Source organism: Lichenostomus cassidix, chromosome 2 (assembly GCF_008360975.1).
Source record: "Lichenostomus cassidix isolate B80296 chromosome 2, HeHo_3.0, whole genome shotgun sequence".
Classification (NCBI taxonomy): domain Eukaryota; kingdom Metazoa; phylum Chordata; class Aves; order Passeriformes; family Meliphagidae; genus Lichenostomus; species Lichenostomus cassidix.
This window is the reverse complement of record NC_139482.1, coordinates 114,198,574-114,220,809: the sequence shown is the minus strand read 5'-3', so window position 1 is coordinate 114,220,809 and position 22,236 is coordinate 114,198,574. Positions and strand designations below refer to the sequence as shown.

The 22,236-nt window shown below is 36.9% G+C and overlaps 1 protein-coding gene across 2 annotated transcripts in view; it reads left to right on the top strand.

Annotated features, from left to right (window-relative positions):
* Window positions 1–19,412, top strand: part of NSMAF (neutral sphingomyelinase activation associated factor) — a 38,833-nt gene extending 19,421 nt beyond the window's left edge. For both annotated transcript variants that reach the window (XM_085052888.1, XM_085052889.1), the window contains 20 exons: window positions 266–374; window positions 2,333–2,509; window positions 3,450–3,529; window positions 4,863–4,953; window positions 5,047–5,110; window positions 5,230–5,281; window positions 6,218–6,338; window positions 6,595–6,726; window positions 8,471–8,513; window positions 8,941–9,104; window positions 10,547–10,655; window positions 11,981–12,039; window positions 12,485–12,552; window positions 14,154–14,221; window positions 14,451–14,574; window positions 15,317–15,400; window positions 16,406–16,556; window positions 16,942–17,044; window positions 17,977–18,086; window positions 19,038–19,412. In XM_085052888.1, the coding sequence (XP_084909014.1) occupies window positions 266–374; window positions 2,333–2,509; window positions 3,450–3,529; window positions 4,863–4,953; window positions 5,047–5,110; window positions 5,230–5,281; window positions 6,218–6,338; window positions 6,595–6,726; window positions 8,471–8,513; window positions 8,941–9,104; window positions 10,547–10,655; window positions 11,981–12,039; window positions 12,485–12,552; window positions 14,154–14,221; window positions 14,451–14,574; window positions 15,317–15,400; window positions 16,406–16,556; window positions 16,942–17,044; window positions 17,977–18,086; window positions 19,038–19,132 (2,004 nt within the window). In that variant the 3' untranslated portion in view covers window positions 19,133–19,412. The remainder of the gene's footprint in view (window positions 1–265; window positions 375–2,332; window positions 2,510–3,449; window positions 3,530–4,862; window positions 4,954–5,046; window positions 5,111–5,229; window positions 5,282–6,217; window positions 6,339–6,594; window positions 6,727–8,470; window positions 8,514–8,940; window positions 9,105–10,546; window positions 10,656–11,980; window positions 12,040–12,484; window positions 12,553–14,153; window positions 14,222–14,450; window positions 14,575–15,316; window positions 15,401–16,405; window positions 16,557–16,941; window positions 17,045–17,976; window positions 18,087–19,037) is intronic.
* Window positions 19,413–22,236: the final 2,824 nt, after the last annotated feature.

Sequence of the window (22,236 nt, the reverse complement as noted above, 5' to 3'; positions counted from 1 at the left end):
AATGGAGTAAGGCAAAGAATTAAAGGTCTATTACCTATGCTTAATCAATCCAGACAGAGCCAATATATTGGCTCAGTGTAAACGGAATGCTGTTATGATTGGAAATAGAAAATTTAATATATTAGATTTTGTGGGCAAAACTGCTACCCAGTGTAGAGTCATAAGTCTTAGTTATTAGTAACTGGAGCATTCTGTTAAAAACCACACGTATTACAGCTTGTCAATAACTGCCCTCATTTGTTCTCCCTCTCCTTTAACTTTTCAGGGACTCGAAGTATTTTGCACAGAAAATGATCTATGTTCTGACATCTACTTGAAATTCTACAACTATCAGGATCGAGATGAGGTCTATTTCCTTATTGCAACATATATAGGTTTGCAGTATTTATTTATTAATGTAGTGTGTAGTACCTTGTGAAGGGAAGTTTGTCTGGGTTTTGCTCTGTTGATCTGTGGAAAGCATGAGAAGACTAAGCAGATATATAACCCATAACAATTTTTGATAGAAATAAGCAAAGATCAGAATGAATGTTGTGAAATAGCATCTATTTATTTGTGTTTGGAGAGCTGAAAGTCAAAGCTGAGGTGGCATTATTAAGGTCCAACTAATTCTTTTGACTTGCAACTTGATATGCACTGTCATTTAACATCTCCCCCAAAAAAAAACCAAACCAAAAAACAAACAAGTGATACAAACAAAGGCACAAAACACTATGTTGAAAACAAGGGATAAGTAAGATCCACTCAGCTATATTGTGTTTTGCTGAAAAAACATACACTGGCTTGTGTGTGGATCCCCCAGGCCTTCAGTTAAGACCTTGAAGAACTTCCTGTGGCAGGTGGATTGACAGTGCACACATAAGTACCTGAACTTTCCTCAGTCTTAGGAGTGCTTGATGAAAATTACCATTCTGAAACAGTTAAATGCTAATTTCTATTAAATCTTGTATGCATTAATTCCTAGAAACTGATGCATATTTTTTGCAGATCTTCAACAGAATCTTGTTAAATGTGTCTGTCCTGGAAAAAAAAAGGAGAAAAAGGCTGAGTTTTTCAGTAATGCTGCTTCATTTGAAACACTGAAACTCATATTTACCACCAATATCGAAAATGTTTATGTATTTTTTTGCGATTTTGTTACTGTACCAGGAGTCTAGTTCTGTTTTAATGAATTCACCTAAATGTCAGTTGACATTCCCTCCTGCTTCACAAAGAAAAATAGAAAGGCCAAGAAAGAATGATAACTTCCCCTGACAATTGTTTTAGTCTCTTAGATTTTTCTTTGAAAAGGAAATAGATTCTGACATCATGCTTCAGACTTTGTTTTCTGGATAATTTTCTAAGGTGAAATTTCAAGGTGTAGATGAAAATGCTGCTGATGTTGGAGCTTAGAGAAAGGGCTCACCTTTTTTTTTTTTTCTTAAAAGTGTCTGTAGCAGCTTGGTATCTGTCTCTGACAGCAGAAGACCCTCTCTTTAAAGGTGCTAACACGTTTTACTTGTAGAATTTAAAGTACTAAGGTGAAGGAAAGGTTGGAATATGTTTCTTCAGCCTCTGCTGAGCTAAAATAGAGGCCTGCCATAATCTAATCCAAATTCCTTTCTTGCCGTCATGCCATGGTTGCAGCCCTTCAATTCTGCTATTTTGGGCACTTGCCGAGGTGCTGTATACTGAATCAATAAAAGAAAGAGTTTTAAAAGAAATAAATACATAATCCAGCTTTCCAGCAGCATAGTTTGACATTATAGCTAATAAGCAGAGAGTAGTGCAGTTTGAATTTCCTGAGCTCCTGTCTATACTTCAAAGAGAACTCCAGGTACATAATTCCTACTTTCTTGAGTGTGTGTCAAGTTTTATTTTCCTCTACCCTCTGTTTCCGTGGATCTGAAATTAAATCCTGTTCGTGTACATACATGACTTTTTTCCACAAGTTATTGATAGTGGGTGTTGTTGGTTGCAGTAGGAAAATATATTTGAACTGCTTCTAGAAATTCGAATTCTTAAAGGTTGCCAGATTGCCGAGGAAGTTGTTCATAGTCTTCAAATATTTTTCCATTCCTACATAAATGTTCATCTGTTCTTCTGTGTTTGATTTCAGCACTCCTTATTTATGATTTTTTTTTGGCAAAATACAATTTAGGCCTGTTTGCAGAGATATTAAAAAATGTGTGAAGTATGGTAACTATGGAAACATGAAGTTGCCAATTAATTCTAACTTGTTCTGTTAAGAAACTCTGCCCTTAATTATTTTATAGTATCTTGCATAATGTTAATCACAGTATAATTTGCGGGTCAAACTCCAAACCTCACAAATCTTAATGTTTTATTTCAGAAAATCATATTGCAGAGCACACAGCTGAAAGTTACATGTTGCAGTGGCAACGAGGACATATATCAAATTACCAATATCTTCTTCATCTCAACAATCTGGCTGATAGAAGCTGCAATGATCTCTCCCAGTATCCTGTATTTCCTTGGATCATAGCAGACTACTCCAGTTCAGTGTTAGGTATGTGAATACAAAAAGGCATGTTACTGCATCATGTCCAGCCTGAAATGTGTGGGGAGGCCTTTAACACTGCATGAAGTTCATGTTACATCAAAATCAACCTGGCATTAGTGATATTGGATGTTTTCTTGTAGTCTTACTGCTCCCCTCTTATTTAGGGGACAAAATACCTTACCTTTTTCTGCTAAGTGTTGCACTTCTTACATACAGAGTATGTACCAAACATCTGCTTGGCTGCTTTGCAAATCAGCAGTATGAAGCATTCATAAACTTTATGATTCTTATGAATGGAAAAGAACCAGTAAAATGACTTCTTTTTTTTGAACAAGTTGGGTGCACTGTAATGTATAGAATCCAGGTGTTCTTTTATAATTCCTAGCATTGCAAATTGAATGCAGGAGGCTGACAAGGCTTGTGCCTAAATAGACTCCTTGATTATGGGTCTCAGTGCAGTTTGTGTTGGAAGTTTGTCCTTTTGAGGATTGTGTCCCTCTGCAAGAAGCAGAATAGGGGAATCTCATGTTATTCATCAGCACCTGCTCAAACACTTCAATCTGATTGTATGGTGGGACATAACTGGAGCCTGACAGATTGGTTAATGAATAGGAAGAACATGATACCAGCTCCTTTTGTGCCTTAGGTAGCAGGACCTTGACTACATGATACTACTTGTAATAACTGTCACATGCATTACCTACTAGTTCTTAAGCAAGAAGTGTGAGGTTATATGTACTTGGAAGGAAAAAGATGAGTAGCCATTTACAGTAAGACTATGGGTTTGCAGATAGTAGGGAGGGACAAAATTACTGAAGGGGTTCTGTGTTGGTTTTTGTTTGCTTTGTTGTTGTTCGGGGGTTTTTTTTGTTTGGTTTTAAATATTAATTAGAGTACATTAATGTCCAGTAGAGTGCTTGGAGTCTATAACTCTGGCTTTTTTTAGATCTGACAAAGCCTGAAACATTTCGTGACCTTAGTAAACCAGTTGGTGCTCTGAATAAGGAAAGGCTGGATAGACTCGTGGTATGTATATCTTGGCATTTATATGCTGAACATTTTGGGCCTTGCACATATTGGCAATAAAAGGAGATTTGTCCAGCAAGCTTTAGGAATTATGTCTTATGAATTACTATATCTAAAATTAACTATAAACCTTATCAGAAGCAAACATACCTATAACCATTCCACATTTATTTTCCAGCTTAATTTCATCAGTACTGGTTTTGTCAGTACTAATTTAAAATTATTTGAATCGATTTTCTCTCTCTTGCTACCGTTGCATATATGGCAGCTTTTTTAGTGTTTTGCCTCTCTTTTAAAATAATACTCCCAAGTTCATTTAACTATATATATAGTTGGTGGCACTGAGAAGCTTTAAACATACATGGATTTATGAAACTTCAAGGGATTTAAATGCATAATGTAAAGCACATATTTGAAAGAAAAAGTAGTAGAAATCTTAAGTATTTCCATTTAAGAAAAATACTGAACTTGAGGGAGAGTATTTCAAAGGGAGGAAGTCTGGATCCATGGTGGTCAGACCACTAACTTATGCATATAATAGTGCACCAAATTTTTCTGTTTCTCGAAGTGGGCAGACTTTCCTTTCATAACCTGTTAAACACATAGTTAGAGACCTAGAAGATCCTCAGTTTCTTGGCTTTTAATTCTTTGTGTAAAATCATTGTCCCCTATGGAAAGTTAATTATTTCAAAATAGTTTACAGAACGTTAGAAAAAATATTTCCAGAGTATCTCCAATATATTGATAAACAACATAAAATATTTCAAAATCACACAGCATCCTAAGGTTGTGGAAGGTAAGAACATGAACAATATTGTGTTTACAGTAACAGTAAATAAAGTTTGCCTTCTAAGATCTGACTTTGCTCAAACTGTTATTGGCCTCATGCCTACTGCAGTAAAAGTCATTCTGTTTAGATTATGATATGTTTTAGAGTAATGCATAGGGGCTTCAGACAGGAAGGAATCGTCCAGGTTAATGGAAGTCAGTATGTTCTTCCATTACTCGCTGTGAAAGACAAAAAGGAAGCATTTGTTTGCACTCCTTTGAATTTGAGTCACTGCAGTTATGTGTTAAAGTGAGAGAGGAAAAAAAACCTGAAAACCTGATAGTTCTGGATGATCAGTTACAACAGCTATTTTGCTGTATTTGTTTACTGCTCTGATTAAAGCTGCATGGTTATTGGAACTTCAGAGTTTGTTCTATCATTAGAAGAAAAATTGAGGGTGGTCCTAATCTGTGTCTTTAAAAAGAAACTGTGTGTATGTGTTCAGTATTGAGGGAAAGCAGGAGTGCTGATTTGAAACAGACATTTCTTCTTTCTATGTTGCAGACACGTTATCAGGAAATGCCAGAGCCCAAGTTCATGTATGGAAGCCATTATTCTTCTCCCGGTTATGTTTTGTTTTATCTCGTTAGAGTTGGTAAGACACCTTTTATGTGCTCTCTGAGCAGACAGTTACCTCCAAAGCAGACATGGTTTGGAGCAAGCTGATGCTGTTTTTCTTTCTCCTTAGCTCCAGAATACATGCTCTGTCTGCAGAATGGAAAGTTTGATCATGCTGACAGAATGTTCAACAGGTTTGTTTACATTTTGTCTATAACTAGGCTGGTTTTGTTTTCAAATATGCATCAATGGGGAGTGCAAAGCCTTAAAATTTTTTTTTAACACGTGTGTGTGATTGATCTGTATTATCTAGTATTGCAGAAACCTGGAAAAACTGTTTGGATGGTGCAACGGATTTCAAAGAGGTAAATGGCTGGAAAATTACTCAAATCTTCTCATTTCTGCTTAGCTTTCTCATCTACTGTTGATTTAAGAATGTTTCATTGGAGTTTGTTAGGTTGTTTTTTGTTGTTGTTTGTGCTTTTCAGTTGTGTTTGGTTTTTTGAGGTTTTTTTAAGGCTGCTGACTGCATTTTATGAATCCTTTATTAATGGCGTTAATCCTGTATCAACTCTAATTCAACGATTGCTTGTCTGTACCTGCTTTCTAACTTTTCGTTTAACAGAAGTATCACTGTGAATGTTATTGGAAATAAATGGAAATTGCCAGAGTGTGGATTAAGCCTGAAAAGATGCAATTTTATGTATTGTCTGCTGGAATCTTATAAAGATTTGGCTGTATTGCAAGACTGCATCTGGAGAAGTTAAACTGTAGAAGTAGTGTCTTGGGGTTTTAAGCCTTAAGAAACCATAACTTTTAGAATATGTTGAGAATAATGAACTGTCACATAGTAATTATTGTTAAACTCCTTTTTTAAAGGAACATTATTTAATACAGTGATTTTTTTTAAAAATAGTCTACAGTTAATGGTTAGATGTGATGGTGTTTAAATAATTGATTTAACCTCTGAAACTTCTGTCATAATTTTAGTTTTATTCTAGATTTTAGTCTTGATGCTTACTTGATGTCTTTAAAATGACATGGTAACTATGCAATGAGAGTTCTAAAGATACTCATAGGTTTTATGTATATGTCACACATTACTTGTTAAAAATATGTGTGCCACTCTGAATTTAGCAATTTAGCTCAGAGAACTGTCTTGTTGGAAAATTACTGCCCAACTTTAGGGCTTGACATATGAACTTCAATAACTTTCTTTCCACTGAATGATCTGTGTAAGTGATGAAAACTAAGCTAATGTCAAAACTTCATTGTATTTGTTTTTTTTTTTTAACTTCCAGTTGATTCCAGAATTTTATGAAAATGACTCTAGTTTTCTAGTAAACAGTTTGAAGTTGGACTTGGGAAAAAGGCAGGGTGGAAAGATGGTTGAAGATGTGGAGCTTCCACCTTGGGCATCAGGTAATAATAGCCAAACTGCTTGTATTATTAATTAATTCAAGATTGCTGGAATTGTGATTCTTCCTCAAAAATGTCCATTCTTCTAAATGAATTCTTTCCTTAAAGCATTGACATAATTAACAGGTGCTTTTAATTTTTATAAAAATTTGAGGTTTAGTGGCAGATGTTTTGGTTGACGTTTGGAAAAGGAGGAAGAGAGAGAGATACCAATACTGAATGGGATATTTTCTCCTTTAATTAACCTTTCTCTTGTCAGGTCCTGATGACTTTCTTCAGAAGAGCCAAGAGGCTTTAGAAAGTCCATATGTATCAGAACATCTTCATGAATGGATTGACATCATATTTGGCTACAAGCAGAAAGGAAGTGAAGCAGTTGCAGCTCACAATGGTAAATACACATTTATAGAGCTAGGAAAAAAAAGGGGGATGCTTCAATTAGGCAGGAATGGTAAATCACAGCATATCTGTAATACTTATTTTGAGTGTTCATAACTGTGCTTTGAAAGCTTGATCCTTACTGGAAATAGTGACTTACCTTGTAGTATTGCCTTCATGGTGATTTGCATCTTTGAAGATGTGCTTCAGAGGGTGTACAAGATGATTCTGTACCTTTGCTGGTAATTGCTTGCACATCACAGTGTAGCAGTATGGTATGGAATTAGTGTTTCCCAATTAAAAATGGGCATCTGCAGGGTCTCCACATAAACATGTATTTAATTTTCTCCCACTGTAATTTCAGTGAGATAATTTCAATGCAGTTTTCCCCCTCCTCCTGAAAGAATTGGCGAGGGAGAGAATGGGCTAATGGGCTCCAGGTCTTTAGGAGCAAGAATTAAGGAAAAAGTGTGTGTTGTTTTGTCTTGGTATACATATATATACTACTGCATGTGGGAAGTGTCAGTGTTTGCAGCCGTACTCTTAACATGTATCTAGCCACTGTGGGCCCTTGCAAAGGGGGATGATATGTTCCTGCTCTGTAGATGCATTTATTTACACCTAATAGTATTACCAATGATTAACTTATTCAGAAGTCTGATATTTTAGCTGTGTATGTTACTACCCAATAAGGAAATGCCCTCTTGGAAAAAAAAAAAAACAGTAGATCAGATTTTTGAGGACGTTTATTCCAGAAGCCATGATCTTTTTGAAGAACTACAAGTAACAGATAATGTTGAGATAGTTTGCATTTAACAAGATAGAATAAGTTTAGAAAGGAAACCTTCTTACAACAGTGGTGAGGGTAGGAATAAGCAGCTCCTCATTTTGGTACTCAGTACTTTTTCTTACAGGGTAAGATGGTGTGATTTGTTTTGTTGTGGGTTTTTTTGCTGTTTGGTTTGGGGGGTTTTGGTTTCCCCCCATTGTTCATTTCTTCTTAGTGTATATTCTCCACATGTCCTTAATGTATGATTTTGTATATTTTAGAATTGCAGGGTTTGGCATCCAGTCATGCTGTGAGCATGTGTCAATTACAATGTACCATAGATTTTAAATACAGTAAATCAGCATATAAATTATTGCACCTATATTTTTACCTCTCAAAAGAGAGGTAAAATGAGAGCAATGAGGTAATGAGAGCACTTTTTATGCATAAAGTGCTGCTTCCGTTGCAGTATGGATTTTTATTAACATAATGAATTGCAGACACTTAAGTAGATAAGGAAGGTGGAAGGGATCTGTGTATGAATGAACTTATATCAAAGTAAATATTCTTATGCGGAGGCTCTAAAGTCATTTGCGTCATGGCAATTCACCTGGAAAGGAGAATACACAGACCTTTCTGATCACTTTTTATTTCTGTTTCCTGCCTAAAAATTAACCAGAGATCCAGTTATGCAACTGTGCTTGCTTGGTTATTTATTTATTTATTTATTCAGGTATTTAATGAAGCTTAAATAAGTGATCCTTCTTTTATGAAGGTATGGATTTCTTCTGAAACTTTCTGAAAGTCTCTTAGAAATCCTAAACTTTTTTCAGGTAAAAAATTACCCCAGGATTAAAATGTAAGACCTCAAACTCTAATGCCTGTTGAAATAGCTTAGTTTTGAGTAAAAAATGCAGCTTTGTGTATAGAAAGACAAATAAAATGGGCCTTGTATATCTACATTGTACAAACAAACTTTTTTTTCCAGTGTTTCACCCATTAACTTATGAAGGAGGAGTGGATTTAAACAGGTAATTAACAAGAATCTGAATTTTTTTTAAAGCAATTAGCTAAGTTTCTCAGTATCTCTCCAAGTTCTCTGCTGGCTGTAAAAGGGCTCTCTACATGAATGGTGTTGCTCTTCCATTTTGTACTGCCAAATATGCAGAGAACCAGCACCATGTTCTCAGTTTTAGCTTGCATAGAAAGATTGTTACTTGAAAATTTCTTCAGTCTGGCTTTTGTGGAATTGCTTCATTTTTTCAGTTGTTGACAATATTGTCATTTTACATAAACAGAATTATGAAGCTATTATATGATTGTAAATCAGTTTTATAAGAATGTGTGATGGTCTGTAGTGCTATAGTAACTGCACATGGAGGCCCATGCTTTTGGGGAAGGGGAGGGGAAAAAAAGTGCTTGCCTCCTTGGCCTAATTATATATCTTGCCTTGTAAAGTATTATGGACCCCAATGAAAAAGTAGCTCTGCTGACACAAATCCTGGAGTTTGGACAGACGCCAAAACAGTTGTTTACAACCCCTCATCCTCAAAGGATAATTCCGAAATTGAAAAGCTTGTCTCGAACATCTAGTCACAGCATTTCCGTAGCTGAGTCTCCAGGTAAATGTTTAATAGATAAACTGACAATGTAAAGGATTTGTAATTTTGAGTAGTATCTTTCTCCCACAGGATCTCATTAAACAACTCTCTTGGCTACTTTCTCTGTAAGCCAACTCAAGATAAATCCATGAACTAAATCTTAAAGAAAAACAGAGGAGACCAGTTTCAAATTTGAAAACACAGATATTGCCCTGTATTTTGCTTTCTGTTCCAGTGGTCTCCTCTGGGACTGTTCAACCTCCGCTTGTGAAGCTGTGGGAGGCCTATCATCCGTGGCCTTCCTGACACTTAAAATTCAAGCTGATGTGACAGCACTGTCAATGACCATATCTGCAGGCATTCTAAATGATGTAAAGATTTGTTCAGGTTTTTAACAGGAATGTCTTAGGGATAAGCAGTTAATTGGCTTGATCAAAGTAAACCCTAAGAACTTAAATTAAGCATTTGAATTTTTTTCCCTTTTCCTTGACTTGAATGAAAATCTGAAACCATTTTTTTTTCTTCCCTACATACTGTAGGGACAAAGTTGATTGCATAACTTTCTTCAGGAAAAGGACTGTAATGCCCTCACAGGCTTCTGTTCAAGACAGAACTTATACTATTTCTCTGAAACTAAGATGCTATTGTCTTCATAATGTATGTAGTGATCTAACTATAAATAGGGCTGAAGATTCAGCCCAGGTATCACTTGAAAAGGTTTTTCTCGTTTGGTTGTCTTCAATTCACTTACCATTTGATGGCTTTAATTTTGTGACAATGAGTGCTATTTAGCATGACAGCCTGTAACATGCAGATGGCAAGAGTGTCTTTGAAAGTTGCATGTGGTGATAATAAAAGTCATACATGTTATATAGATGTGGTGGTTTGCTGCCTAAGTCATTAATTCACAGATCAACTGTTTCTCTTGGGTTTGACCTTTTTATAATAATCGACCATCTAATTATCTCAATTTTGTTGCATTTTTCATCCCTTAACTTTTGTAACAGCGCAGTGAAATGAAGTCATGACACTCTTAACAGAGTGCAATAGAATAATAAAATCATATACTGTATTGTGGCAGTAAATGGCTTTTCTAGTTGTTTTCCATTTGGAAAGCCCTTGACATTTCAAAGGACATCAAAATATTGTTGCAGAGTTTTTAGGTTTGCTTTTTCATTTGTTTGTTTTCCATTTTGGAATTACATTCTGTAAAGTCTGCTGTTTAGAAGCACTAATTTGTGGAGAAAACTCCTATTTTTGACTGTGCAAGCCTATGCAAATTCAGAAAGAGATTTGGGAAAAAAAGTTAGTGGTTTGTCACTCTCTGCATTAGCCTAAGGGTCTTATTCCTGAAGCTCTGCATGATTTATGTACTTTCATATTTATCTCAGCTACCTAAGTATTTGAAATATGTCTTTTTTTTTCCTATTTTGATGAAACTTTATTGTGACATTTTATTGCAGTTTCTCCAAACGAAGAATCATTTGAAGATTTGACAGAAGAAAGTATAACACTTGCCTGGAACAATATTGCCAAACTAAAATTAGATGAGCAATATAAAATTCACAAAGAGTAGGTACTATTCTTTTCAGTCAAAATTCTTCCACTGAATTGGGGGGGCATCTGTGTATCAGTCTGAATGATGGGTTAGGGTTTTCTTTGTGAGATGACTTAGTGATTTGAGTATGCCAGATGAATTTGAGTATATGATGGGATATCAATCTGGTGAAGGTATTTGTCAGCTTGATTTTTGCTGTTGTTCCTTATACAGATCTAGAACTAAGTTCATTATCATTTTAGTACCTGAAGCAGGTATTGATTACTCTTCTCTAAAACTGATACCAGCAGCCAGATAAACACCTCCGTTTATTTTTTTTCATAATGCTGGGAGGACATCAAGTCATCCCATCTGACTTGAAAGATTAAACACTTAAGTTGTTCTACTGTACACCTCAAGCTGCTGCTGCGTGAGCAGTTTGCCAAGTCTCCAGCTATAGGTTTTCAGTTAATCCAGGTACCAGACTACTGTTCTGATGGATTCCTAGGGAGTCAAGAGTCACTAGGGGCACTTCAGGTGAACTTTGAAAATACCTAATGAAGAGCAGTGTCAGCTGCTTTTCAAAGAACAGGTTTTCCTTTGGCTTCATCTCGAGTCCTAGTGACTGGGCTGGTTGGAGGATTTCTTACTACCTTGAATCCAGTTACTTTCTTGGTGTCTGTAATCCAATCTAGGAAACCATTATCATGTCCCTAAAACAAGGTAATATTTGTAGTGAGAAATCTGTTACCAGATTGCTAGCATTAGAGAAATCCTGATCCTGAAAAGAGACTTAAATTTCGGCTTCTGATTATTTTTATTTCTTTTTTTTTCTGAAGACTTCTGGGAACAAAATGAGACACAAAGCTGTGTAACAGAACTTTGGGTGTGCAGGATGCTCTGTGCCTCCTAATTCCCTGACATAAGCTTTGTTTAAATTTCTACTTATAGTGACTTTGCCAATGTCAAATTTAAGGAGAAAAGATGTGCAAGTTCCGATTCCTGACACTTCAGGTATTCAGTGTGTGCTTGTAGGCAAGTCCTGACTATTTTTAGCTAATCCAAAACTGGAAAGACTGAATGTGAAACCATTTATCCTCTCACATGAACAAGTCCCTTCTGATGAGGGTGTAGTTCTTACAGAACACTTTGGGGATTCTGTCCTGTTATTTCCCATATTGTGTCAAGGTACATTTTTATATCTAGGCATATAACACACTGCTGTAGTGTTTTTAATCTCCTTGAATGTCTTAGGTTTTACAGAGATCAAAAAAGATATTTCAGCTGTAGTCTATTTACAGTCTGGTGGTCAAGTTCCAAAACCTATGAAGTCACTCACGAGCTTACTTATATTAAACAGGGCAATTACTGGAATAGCAGTCACTTGCAATGGGTCTTCTGTTTTCACTACATCCCAAGGTAAGTATTGCACAGGTATTTACCTCAAAATGCAGTGTAAATGCAGGTTAATTTTTTTTGTTTTAACGAAGTGGCATGGAACTAAAATATATATCTACTGTAATTAAATAACTTAAGTATATGAATCTGTTCAGTCTTAGATGATTTTGACTCAAGCATTTCAATATTATCTAGGCTTGGGAGATAATATCAGTAATAATAATAATGGAAGTTTTTCCATTTAGATACCAGAATTCTCTTAAAATTTGATGAGCATGGGGTCATCTGTAACTGGTACAAAACAGGGTAGTTCAGGCCCAAGTCACAAGCTTTATAAAGAGTTTCTCAAAGACTATGAGAAACCAGTATCTGCTTATCACAGTACAATGTTCAAGCAGGAGCAAAATTATTAGCTTCTAGAATATAAAATAGTCCTTTTATCTTCTATTTTGTCCCTTATCCCCAGATTCAACTTTGAAGATGTTTTCCAAAGAATCCAAAACCATCCAGAGAAGTGTGTCCTTTTCAAACATGGTAAGTTGCGGTCAAAATAAAAATTAGATAATTGGGAATCTTATGAAAGCTGCTTAGAGAGATGGCTCTTAGCATCCATCAATGCCTCTTTTCTTTTTCCTGCCTACTCAGTTGTCTTGTGTGTGAATAATTTAGCAGAGTGAATTAAGATTCTGGCAAGCCACCAGAGAGACAGAGCATATTCTGCAGCCATGGGGAAGGAGCATTAAATGGTTACTCTGGCTCTGCTCTGAGTTGTCCTGCTATCCAGGAAAAGGGCTTGTGGTAGACAAAGATAGTCTGGCATGAGCAGAGATGTCTTCCTGAGCAGCCTTGAACTGCCACTGGGACCAGAATTGCAAAGCTTAAATTCCACCCACGTGCTCACATCCAACATTGCCTTACTGCAAGTGTTGGAAGGCTGTGAGTCAGCTAGCAAAGGAAAACCAAGCACAGGGAGAAGAATCTGTGCTGGGTGAATCTGAGCCATCCTTCCTTCATGAGCAGTGATCTTAGCAACTTCTGAACAACATTTTCCCCCTGCTCCTAATAGAACTGGGAAGGGAATTCTGAATTTGATTTTCTGTGCTTGAGCACTGTGGCCAGACTGGGGTCATAGAGACACAATCCCAACTGTCATTTTCAGAGTCTTCTGTTGTGGCAAAAACAAAGATACATCAGTTTTCTCTGTACCATCATCTTTAGGGGGAACACGAATGGCAAATGTGTTGCCCAAACAAAATCCATAGCATGCTCTGACTGGTCCCCAAGTAAATTGTAGGATCAAGATCCTATGGTTTCCCGTGGGACACACTAGCAGGTGAATCTAGACATACCAATTCCTAATGCTTCAGCAAAGGGAAACTTTGCCTTTTGGCACTGTGAAAAGTTTGCTCTTTGACCCCTAAGACAAATGTCTGGTTTTTATGAGGAGGCCTTGTATACTCTTCCTCTCTAGTTTTAGTGCTGGTCTAAACACTTACAGCAATGCTAGGAGTAGCCCTTACAGCACAGCAGCTTACTGTTTTTCAAATAGACCTAAAACATGACCAGTAATGATACCAGGTAGAAGCACTGGGCTGATTGTTGGGTTTTTTTCCTTGCCATTTCCAGTAATGGTAATGTAACTGAGCCGGTATATGTAAATAATGTTTCTTATTGAGAGTAGTAGGAATTAGACAGTTACATTTGTTCTTTGAAAGAGCTGAGCTGATAAGTACCTTTGATGGAAGACAAACATCAAAAGAAATCTGCATTTTTAGTTTATGTTAGCTATTTGTGTCTAGAATTGACAGCAGTTTATAAGATGAAGAGCTGACCCAGTTACTTCTGAGTGAGGAATTACATACCATGTCCTTGAAATACCAGCTTCTTTGGAAAGATCTATTAGTTCTGCATGTATTTCTGAATGTCTCTGCTACCTTTATTTAACAGAGATTAGGTATTCTTGCTGTTCAGCGTGCAAACTCTAAGGTTTTTCTTGATTAGTGTTCATATAACATCTGCATATTACGTTTATTGAAGATTAAAATGCTTCTTGTTCTCCAAAAGCATAATAATGTACGCCTGTTTGATTTGGAGTAAGAAATTGAACACTATTTTTTTTTTTTTTTTTCTTACAGGCTTTATCATCTTGTTTAATCTTACCAGGAGACACCACTGTCATAAGTTCTTCATGGGACAATCATATGTGTGTATTTATTTCCTATTGACTTTATTGAATTATAAAGTGCCTTGGTTGCTATGTTTATGGTTTTAGGTAATGATACAGAAATTCATTGTTAAAACACAGTGTCTGGAATTCTATTTTTTCCCCACTAGATTTCTGGTAGAAACTACAGAAACAAAGTTACTTTATTTAGAAAAAAACCACTTAAGTTTTATGAAAATGTAATGCTTTTATAACCTTTTCCTGTTAGATATTTTTATTCAATTGCATTTGGAAGACAGCAAGACATCCTAATGGGCCATGATGATGCAGTCAGTAAGATCTGTTGGCGTGATGGGCGCTTATATTCTGCATCTTGGGACTCCACTGTGAAGGTTTGTAGATTGGTTTGTTACAGTTGCATAACTATTTATAGACAGCACTTTGTAGTATTCAGCCAGCCAAGTGCTTTGGGGTGGATGTACCTGTGGAACTAGAGTAATAACCTAGCCAATGTAACAGTAAGTTTATTTCTAGAGTTTATTCTTCATTTAGCTTTAGCTCAACTGTTTTCAAAGCTAGTGTTATTTTTCAAAAAATTTCATTCATTGTAACTTACTATAAAAAATGAGAGTTCTGAAGACAAATTGTATTTGTTGGAGGAACTGGAATGTTCTGTGACTTTGGTACCACATTCTGTTTCCTGGGTGCAATAGACCTTTTAAAATGTTTAATAATTTTGTACTTTGTGTTCTTCAGCTAAGAGGACCAGAAACTTGCTAATCTAAAGAGCATGCCCACAGTTAGGTGGAAAGGTAATTCAGGAGCTAGAGACAGGAAATAGTTTCCCAAAGCATTCTGTGTATGATTTTTTTAAAGTACATATTCAGTGCAGTGACATACCCATTCTTAGATAGGTTCTGTAGGCTCCTTGGAGTCAGCAGAGTTGTGTTTAGTACGTGATTCTGCTATGGCTAAATGAGTTCAGGTGCAATTTCTTGCTGTATTCTGCCATGTAGGCAAGGCCCACAATGAACACAAGCAGCCCTCCTTGTAACGTGAGAGTTCAGCACTGGAGGAACTCATCTGGGGTTATACTACTGCTTCCCTGAGCAATCTTAACTATCTGTGTTGTAGGTGTGGCACTGTGTTCCTGGAGAGACCTTGAGCAATAAAAAACACCACTTTGAATTGCTTGCTGAGTTAGAACATGATGTTAGTGTAAGTATGTTGATGCAGTATCTCAGAATAAGAAAACTAATTGGTCATTAAAATCATAATCTAGTGGTAAAGCACCAGAATTGGGTCAGGGGCTGAGTGGTGTATTTTGGGACATGTGTGTAGGGGCTTTTTGTTTTGTTTGGGGGTTTTCATTGTCTGATGGGTCCTGCACCAGTGCTTCCTGGGTTGAAAGATCCACTTCTGGGGACTGAAGCACCACTGTAAACAGTGGTTTCTTAATTTCTCTTGCTCAGCTTGTATGCACAGAATTCCTATGAGGGCAGGAAGGATTGTGTGGTTTTTGTTTGCTTCTTTGGTTTTGAAAACAGACTAATTTTTTTCAAGTGTTTTGATTATTACAGCTTCCTCTTAATGTAAGGCAAGCAAATAAAAAAGAATTCCTGAGTTGTTTATCGTGCTATCAAATATCTTAGTGAATTTCACTGTAAATATATAAACACATTGTGTGCAATGAATCATAAATATGTAACTGCATACTGTTGTTTATAGCCTCTAATGCCACTCTAGTAAGATACTTAGAATTACTGTGTTCTAAACTGTCTGAGGAGTTAGTTTTTTAACAAGTCACAGTGTTGGCAAATACTGAAATAGTTCTCGTAACATTTAAGAACTGAATGCAGAAGAATCGAAAACAACTGATGGGTAGGAAGTTTCTTAAAAGTGAAAAGTTTTACCCTTAAGGGTAGAGTCTAGTATTTAGGTGGAAAGTATTGGTACTAAAAGTAATCTGAAATGTCACTTAGCCTTTCTGATTCTGCAGAGCAAAAGCTTTTTAAAATATCTTCAACGTAACCTATTTTTTCTTTTTATAGTTTGATTTTTCATACTTGTATTAATTAAGGGTGTTGAGAATTAAATTCACAGTTTTTCGTAAATAAAATACCATCTCGGGGGTAATGGACTTGTTTTGTGTATGTTTAAAACCTGTCTCAAGATGGCTCACTTGAAAGAATAGGAAAAATCATGGGATGTCTAACTTCCTAGGTGAATACAATTGACCTTAATGCTGCGAATACCATGCTGGCATCTGGAACCAAAGAGGGCACCATTAGTGTTTGGGATGTTACTACAGCAACAGTGTTGCACCAGTTGCCATGTCATTCTGGGACTGTATTTCATGCTGCTTTTAGTCCTGGTATGTTGGATTTCAGTTTTTAATATGCACTATTGGGAGTTTCAAAGAGAATCTTATTCCTGATACCATGTAATATATTTTTCTTATTGGAATTGCTCCTTTAAGGGGGATGGTGAGATGTTTTTGTCACATCTCCACTGTAAAGAATTTAATTGTACACAAGGCCATAGTAGGCTGCAGACCAGTGGTCTAGACTCTAAACCAATCTTGTTTATCTTTGCTTGCTGAGAGACCTAATTTCCAGTAAATTATTTATAGATAAGTAGGTCAGGCCATGTCACATCCAACATGCTGATTGCAGAGTGCTTTGGTAACTAGAACTGAATATCTGAACATGCCTTTTTTTGTTGTTGTTTCTTTTTGTTTGCTTTCTTCTTCTGTACAGACAGCAGACATCTACTGAGCACAGGAGAGGACTGTTGTTTTAAAGTAATAGATGTACAAACTGGAATGCTCATATCTTCTGTGACCGCTGAAGAGCCACAGAGGTAATGCTGAGAACATGCAGGTCATGGAGCTGTGTGGGGATGGTTGGTGACAGTACAGTGGAAAGGGCAGTAATACCAGGAACTCAGTTTTATTGAATCAGTTTTTAGAGTGCAAAGGCTGACATTTTAGCTTGTCATGTGCATTACGATCAAGCTTTCCAAACTGTTTTTCAACAACTTTAATGTCCCTTAAGGATGATGAGAGCTGTAACTAACTAGCTCTTCCATCAGCTGAGCACTAAAACATGGTGACAATTTTCTTACTTGAATCATCTCTGCCACTAGTACTGATTTTTTGGTTTTGTTTTGGGAGGTTTATTTTAATATTTCCTTTTTATTTAAATAATCTCAAGAAAAGAGTGGCTATTAAAATCAAAGACCGATCACATTTTTCCACCAGCTGAGAAGTATATAATTATTTATGGTTTATCAGATAAACAGATGGAATGCTTACTCAGTTACTGGAGTAAAAATATAGCAGCTATACCTGGAATACACTAGTTCATTTTTTGTGTGGGAATACATAAATACATATGCATGTTCACAGATATATTTTCACTAGTTATTTACCTGAAAGTCATCTTTGCAGGTCGAATGATTGTTTCAGGAATATGAAGTGGTAGAAGTGAAAGTGATAGCTCATGAGAGAGCTCTCAGATACCACACACATGTGTAGCTGACTTCTGTTATGGGATTATGTTTCATCGTCTGCCAGGAGAAGGCCTGGCTGGGTCTAGGGCAATCAGAAAAGCAAGTTTGGGCCATGATTCTTTAAAATAATTTAGGAATAATCTTTCCAGAAAGACTGTGTTGAAAGGTAGTTTCCTTTGGTTTAGTATCTCTATTTTCAATTCTTTTTTGACCTAGATTGGAAATGTTTGGCTGCCATTATGCAAAAGCTTGACATGAACTAATTTCAGACTTGCTTGCAGGTGCTTCAAATGGGATGGAAATACCATTTTATCAGGATCTCAATCTGGTGAATTACTGATTTGGGATCTTCTTGGAGGAAAAGTTATTGAAAGAATCAAAGGGCATACAGGTATGCCTGAATTATTCCCATTCTCAAACTGAATGCAAGATTCTTATTTTCCAGCTCTTGTGGTACTGAAAAACTTGGGTCACCTGCTCAGTCAGCAGGTTTTTCCTGATGTCAGCTTTACCTGAAACACCAGAATTAAAAGTAGGTCCATGTGAGCCTCCGAGGAAATCTAATGACAATAGAAGAATATTGCTGCTTACAAGACTGACCAAAGGGAAATTACTTGCAATTTTTCTAATTCACACTTTGCAAAAGTCAACATTTTTCTACCTTGTAGCCCTCAAATATTGTATAGGCTATATATAGTATAGACTACTTTGTCATAGTCTGTCCAGCTGAGTCTAACAGAAGTTAAGTAAAGTTTACCAGAGAACTTGTTTGGGATGGGGATTTAAAGGCTGATTAAATGTATCTATATAGTGTCAGTAGATCAGCAACCAGGATATGTGAGGGAGAAAAACTACCTCAGTTTTACTCCGTTAAGTTTTTAAGGCTATTTAACTAAGAACAGCTGTTTCAAACTTCCCTACTATAAGTTTGGACTCTAGAATTTGACCTGTGGAGAGACTGTTCTGCAGTTGGGGAATTTTCAGAAATGCGTTCCTAAGGCATGTGCTACAAAATGTGAATACACTTTAACAAGAAAATTCCAAATGGCAGAGTAAAAGTCATTCTCCATGAATGCTTCCTTTAGTTGCCACCTGCATTCTACACTGCAAAGAGGTTGTCCCTCTAGCACCAAAAGTCAGCTGAGGCAATGGAGCATGGGATCATTACTGTGAATAAGAGCAGCTACCTAGAAGCCTACTAGAATTCCTCTTAGCATATATGGTGTCAGTGTAATCCAATGATCACATTATGCTAAACTCTCTTGAAAATCTGTTCTGTCATCTTGAGTACCACACTCATTTGCATTTGAATTTACTTGTTTGTTTGTTTGTTTTTTCCCAGGTGCTGTAACATCCATGTGGATGAATGAACAGTGCAGCAGTGTTATTACAGGAGGGGAAGACAAACAGATCATGTTCTGGAAACTGCAATACTAAGTGCCTTTCCCTCCAGTCATTTAAATGAACTCTAATTTTAAACCAAACCTTTTAAAGGAACTTACCTGTGTGCAATGATGGCTGCTGAAGTTCAACCAGATAGGAAGCTTTGTTCATCTACAACTTTCTATGTTATGGTGACTTCACTGAGAGCTCTTAACTTCCATAGTGTATGCATTTGTTTTTCATGGACTGTCATACTGAAATTGCTAGTCTAAAATGATATCTGATATGAAATTAAAGACTTATTTTTCTGTAATTAAAGAGCTCTTAACTTGCAGTCATTGTTTGGTTTACATGGAATGCATCATAGCTTGCTGTTTGAACTGCTTTGAAAGAAGAAGCATTTGCATTCTTAATTTAAGCCTTTTAGGGTGTGAGCAGCTTAATACCATCATGTCTCATGACATAATGCATGTACCTTGTGTGCAGTCAACCTTTCTTCTTAGTGGAGATGCATGTGATTGTAAATACTGCTTTGAACACCAAGGCAGCTGCTGTTCTGAGCAGTCCTCAGTCTGGCCTCCTAGATAGTCCTCAGCTGTGGATATTTGCAGAGGCATAGAGCACAATAGGAACATACTCTATATGGCTTTTTCCTGCTGAAAAACAGCACTAATGTATTGGTCTGAAAGGAAGACAAGCATAAAATTGATCTCCTAACAGATCAACTACACATACATGTGTTGGGATAAATATTCCCCTAATTCTGTGCCCAAAGTTCGAGTCTAAGAGTATCACTACTGCTTTTCTTCATTTATATTACTATCCTTCTCCTAGTAAACTTCAGCATTTTCATGTTTTGTTTAGTGTTCTCAACCTTCTTTAACTCAAATCACTTTTGGGATGGAATTTAAATATGGCATTTAAACAGAGTTACAGTTCCTGAATTTATCCAATCCCCCAGCTGTCTTAACCCAGGAACAAAGCAGTGTTGCACAAGGATTACTTTCTCTGTAGGACTTCAGGGTATCATTTCTGGGCGGAGCTGTTCTGAAGTGAGACTTGAAATAGTATTCAAATTGTTTATTTACAGCAATAAGCATTTGAAATTGTGATATAAGCATTTGAAATTGTGATGCTGCTGGAGTATGACTGAAGATTATTTCTTTCTCTGCTGGTCTTCCCTACTGTTGTTGAGGTGCCTTGACAACGTGTGCAGGGCAACTGTTCTACTAAACTATGTTCAGCCAGTCCCTGGAGATGTCCTGCCTTGGGTTTGACACCCAATGCCTATTCCAAGGCACAGCTGTTTCTTAGCAGTGTAGAACAATCAGCTTATGATTAGGGGCTGTTCTCTCATTCCCTCTGTTTTAATATGCTGGCGTGTGAACTTACTTTTCAGTAAGGTAATGGTATTAAACCAAACTGGTATTTATTTCAGCTGCACTACTCAACTTGGTTTAGCAAATAACTGGGTTTTTACATAAACAATGAGTATGTGTAGCGAAGCCACACGTGGCAAAAGACTAATCCATACCCTGCATGCCTGCTGTACCAATTCTTATCTTGCAGGGGAATGTTTGGTGTCTGCCCTGTTTCTTCACCTTTCAAGTTATTTATTTCCCAAACCTATCTGTGTGTAGACAAAGACAATAGAATGTGATTTTTCTACAAGTGCCTGGAAAGGGCTTGGGTAAATTCTGGGTTGTCCTTTGTCACTAGGGGGCCTCCTGCTGAGCTAAACGAGAGGAAAATTACCCTGACGCTTTATGACCCTCAGTTCTGAGTTAAACTGCCTCAGAGAATATATCCTTCTTTTGGTTAAATATGGATGCATGGTCTGCATAGCTCTTGAGTGCAGCTGAGGTTTACCTTCTGATGTAAAGCATGTACTCAAACAGAGCCCTCATCCACTGCTTCACTGCCTAAAGCAACCATAGCTTTTTAAAGGGGAAAAAAGTCAAGTTAACCCTGTTGACTTGCTATTTCCTTGTAGTTTATTTGAATTTATGTATATGCATTTAACCATAAGTTACTCTTCAATGCTGGCTATTTTCTGCCTTAACAAAAGAGCTTTTTGATTATTCTTTCACTTCTTGTTGCTATCTGCTATAGCTGGAAGTTCATGTACTGAAGTTCTACCTGTTTTTTTCCAATAGATTGCCCCAGTAATTCCAGCGATCTGGCTGGTAACAAAAAAATTAAGTATTGTTGTCTCATATTCCCCCAACATATTTTGTCTTGGTTTACTTTTTATTTTTAGCCAGATTTGTTCTTAGTAGGGAGTCACAACTTTTAAGTGACCTAACGTGACTGGTCAAGTTGTAAATAAAGAGTTTTAAAGCCCAATTAGATCTAGAATCAGCCCTTGCTGACTCACCTGCTCCTAAGTGAAAACTGGTTAGAAGCAGCAATCAGTGTTTGTGCTTCAGGGCTTTCTAAGTCATGCAAAGGAGCTTGGCAAGCCCTTAGAGATGACTGCAGGCACAAGGCCTAGGCCCATGAGGCTGAATTACACCATGCTACATGAAGCCACCAATTACTGCCAGTGTAGGCTTGCCACAGTGGTTCCAGGGACACATCATTTAGTAACCAAACAGTCCCATTAAACTGGCTTGCAGGCTGAATCTGATCACCTCTCCAGCCTGAAGTACTGTAATGGTTTTCTCTGGGCTACCCTGAGAAATTAATTTGAGAAACAGCAAACTACACAACAAGACTTTTCTTAACAGGCAGAGCTGAGCTTACGCTGCTGAATGTCAGTCCTCCCAGGAAGAGCAGGTCTCCCAACCCTGCTTTTCCTACAAACAGAAAAAGCTACAATTAGCTACTCATGCCAGTGAGGAACTGGCAGATGAGACTGTTTACTGCAGACTGCCAAGCTCTGAGGTGTTTGCTTTTCTTTTCGGTGTGATCTCTTATAATCATCTTTTGCAGTATATGTCCCTTAAATGGACAAGCAAGAGAATAATTCTGGAATAATTGAATAATTGGACCAATTCTGGGTCCAAGTCAGTTCTAAAGGAATAGCTAAACTCATTCCCCAAATACATCTTTACAAAATAATACCTCTACTAAACTGACGTTCTTTGCTTTGACTTCATGCTGCTGCCAACTGTAAGGACAACTGAAGTTCAGTAATGCAAGATTTCATAGCTGAA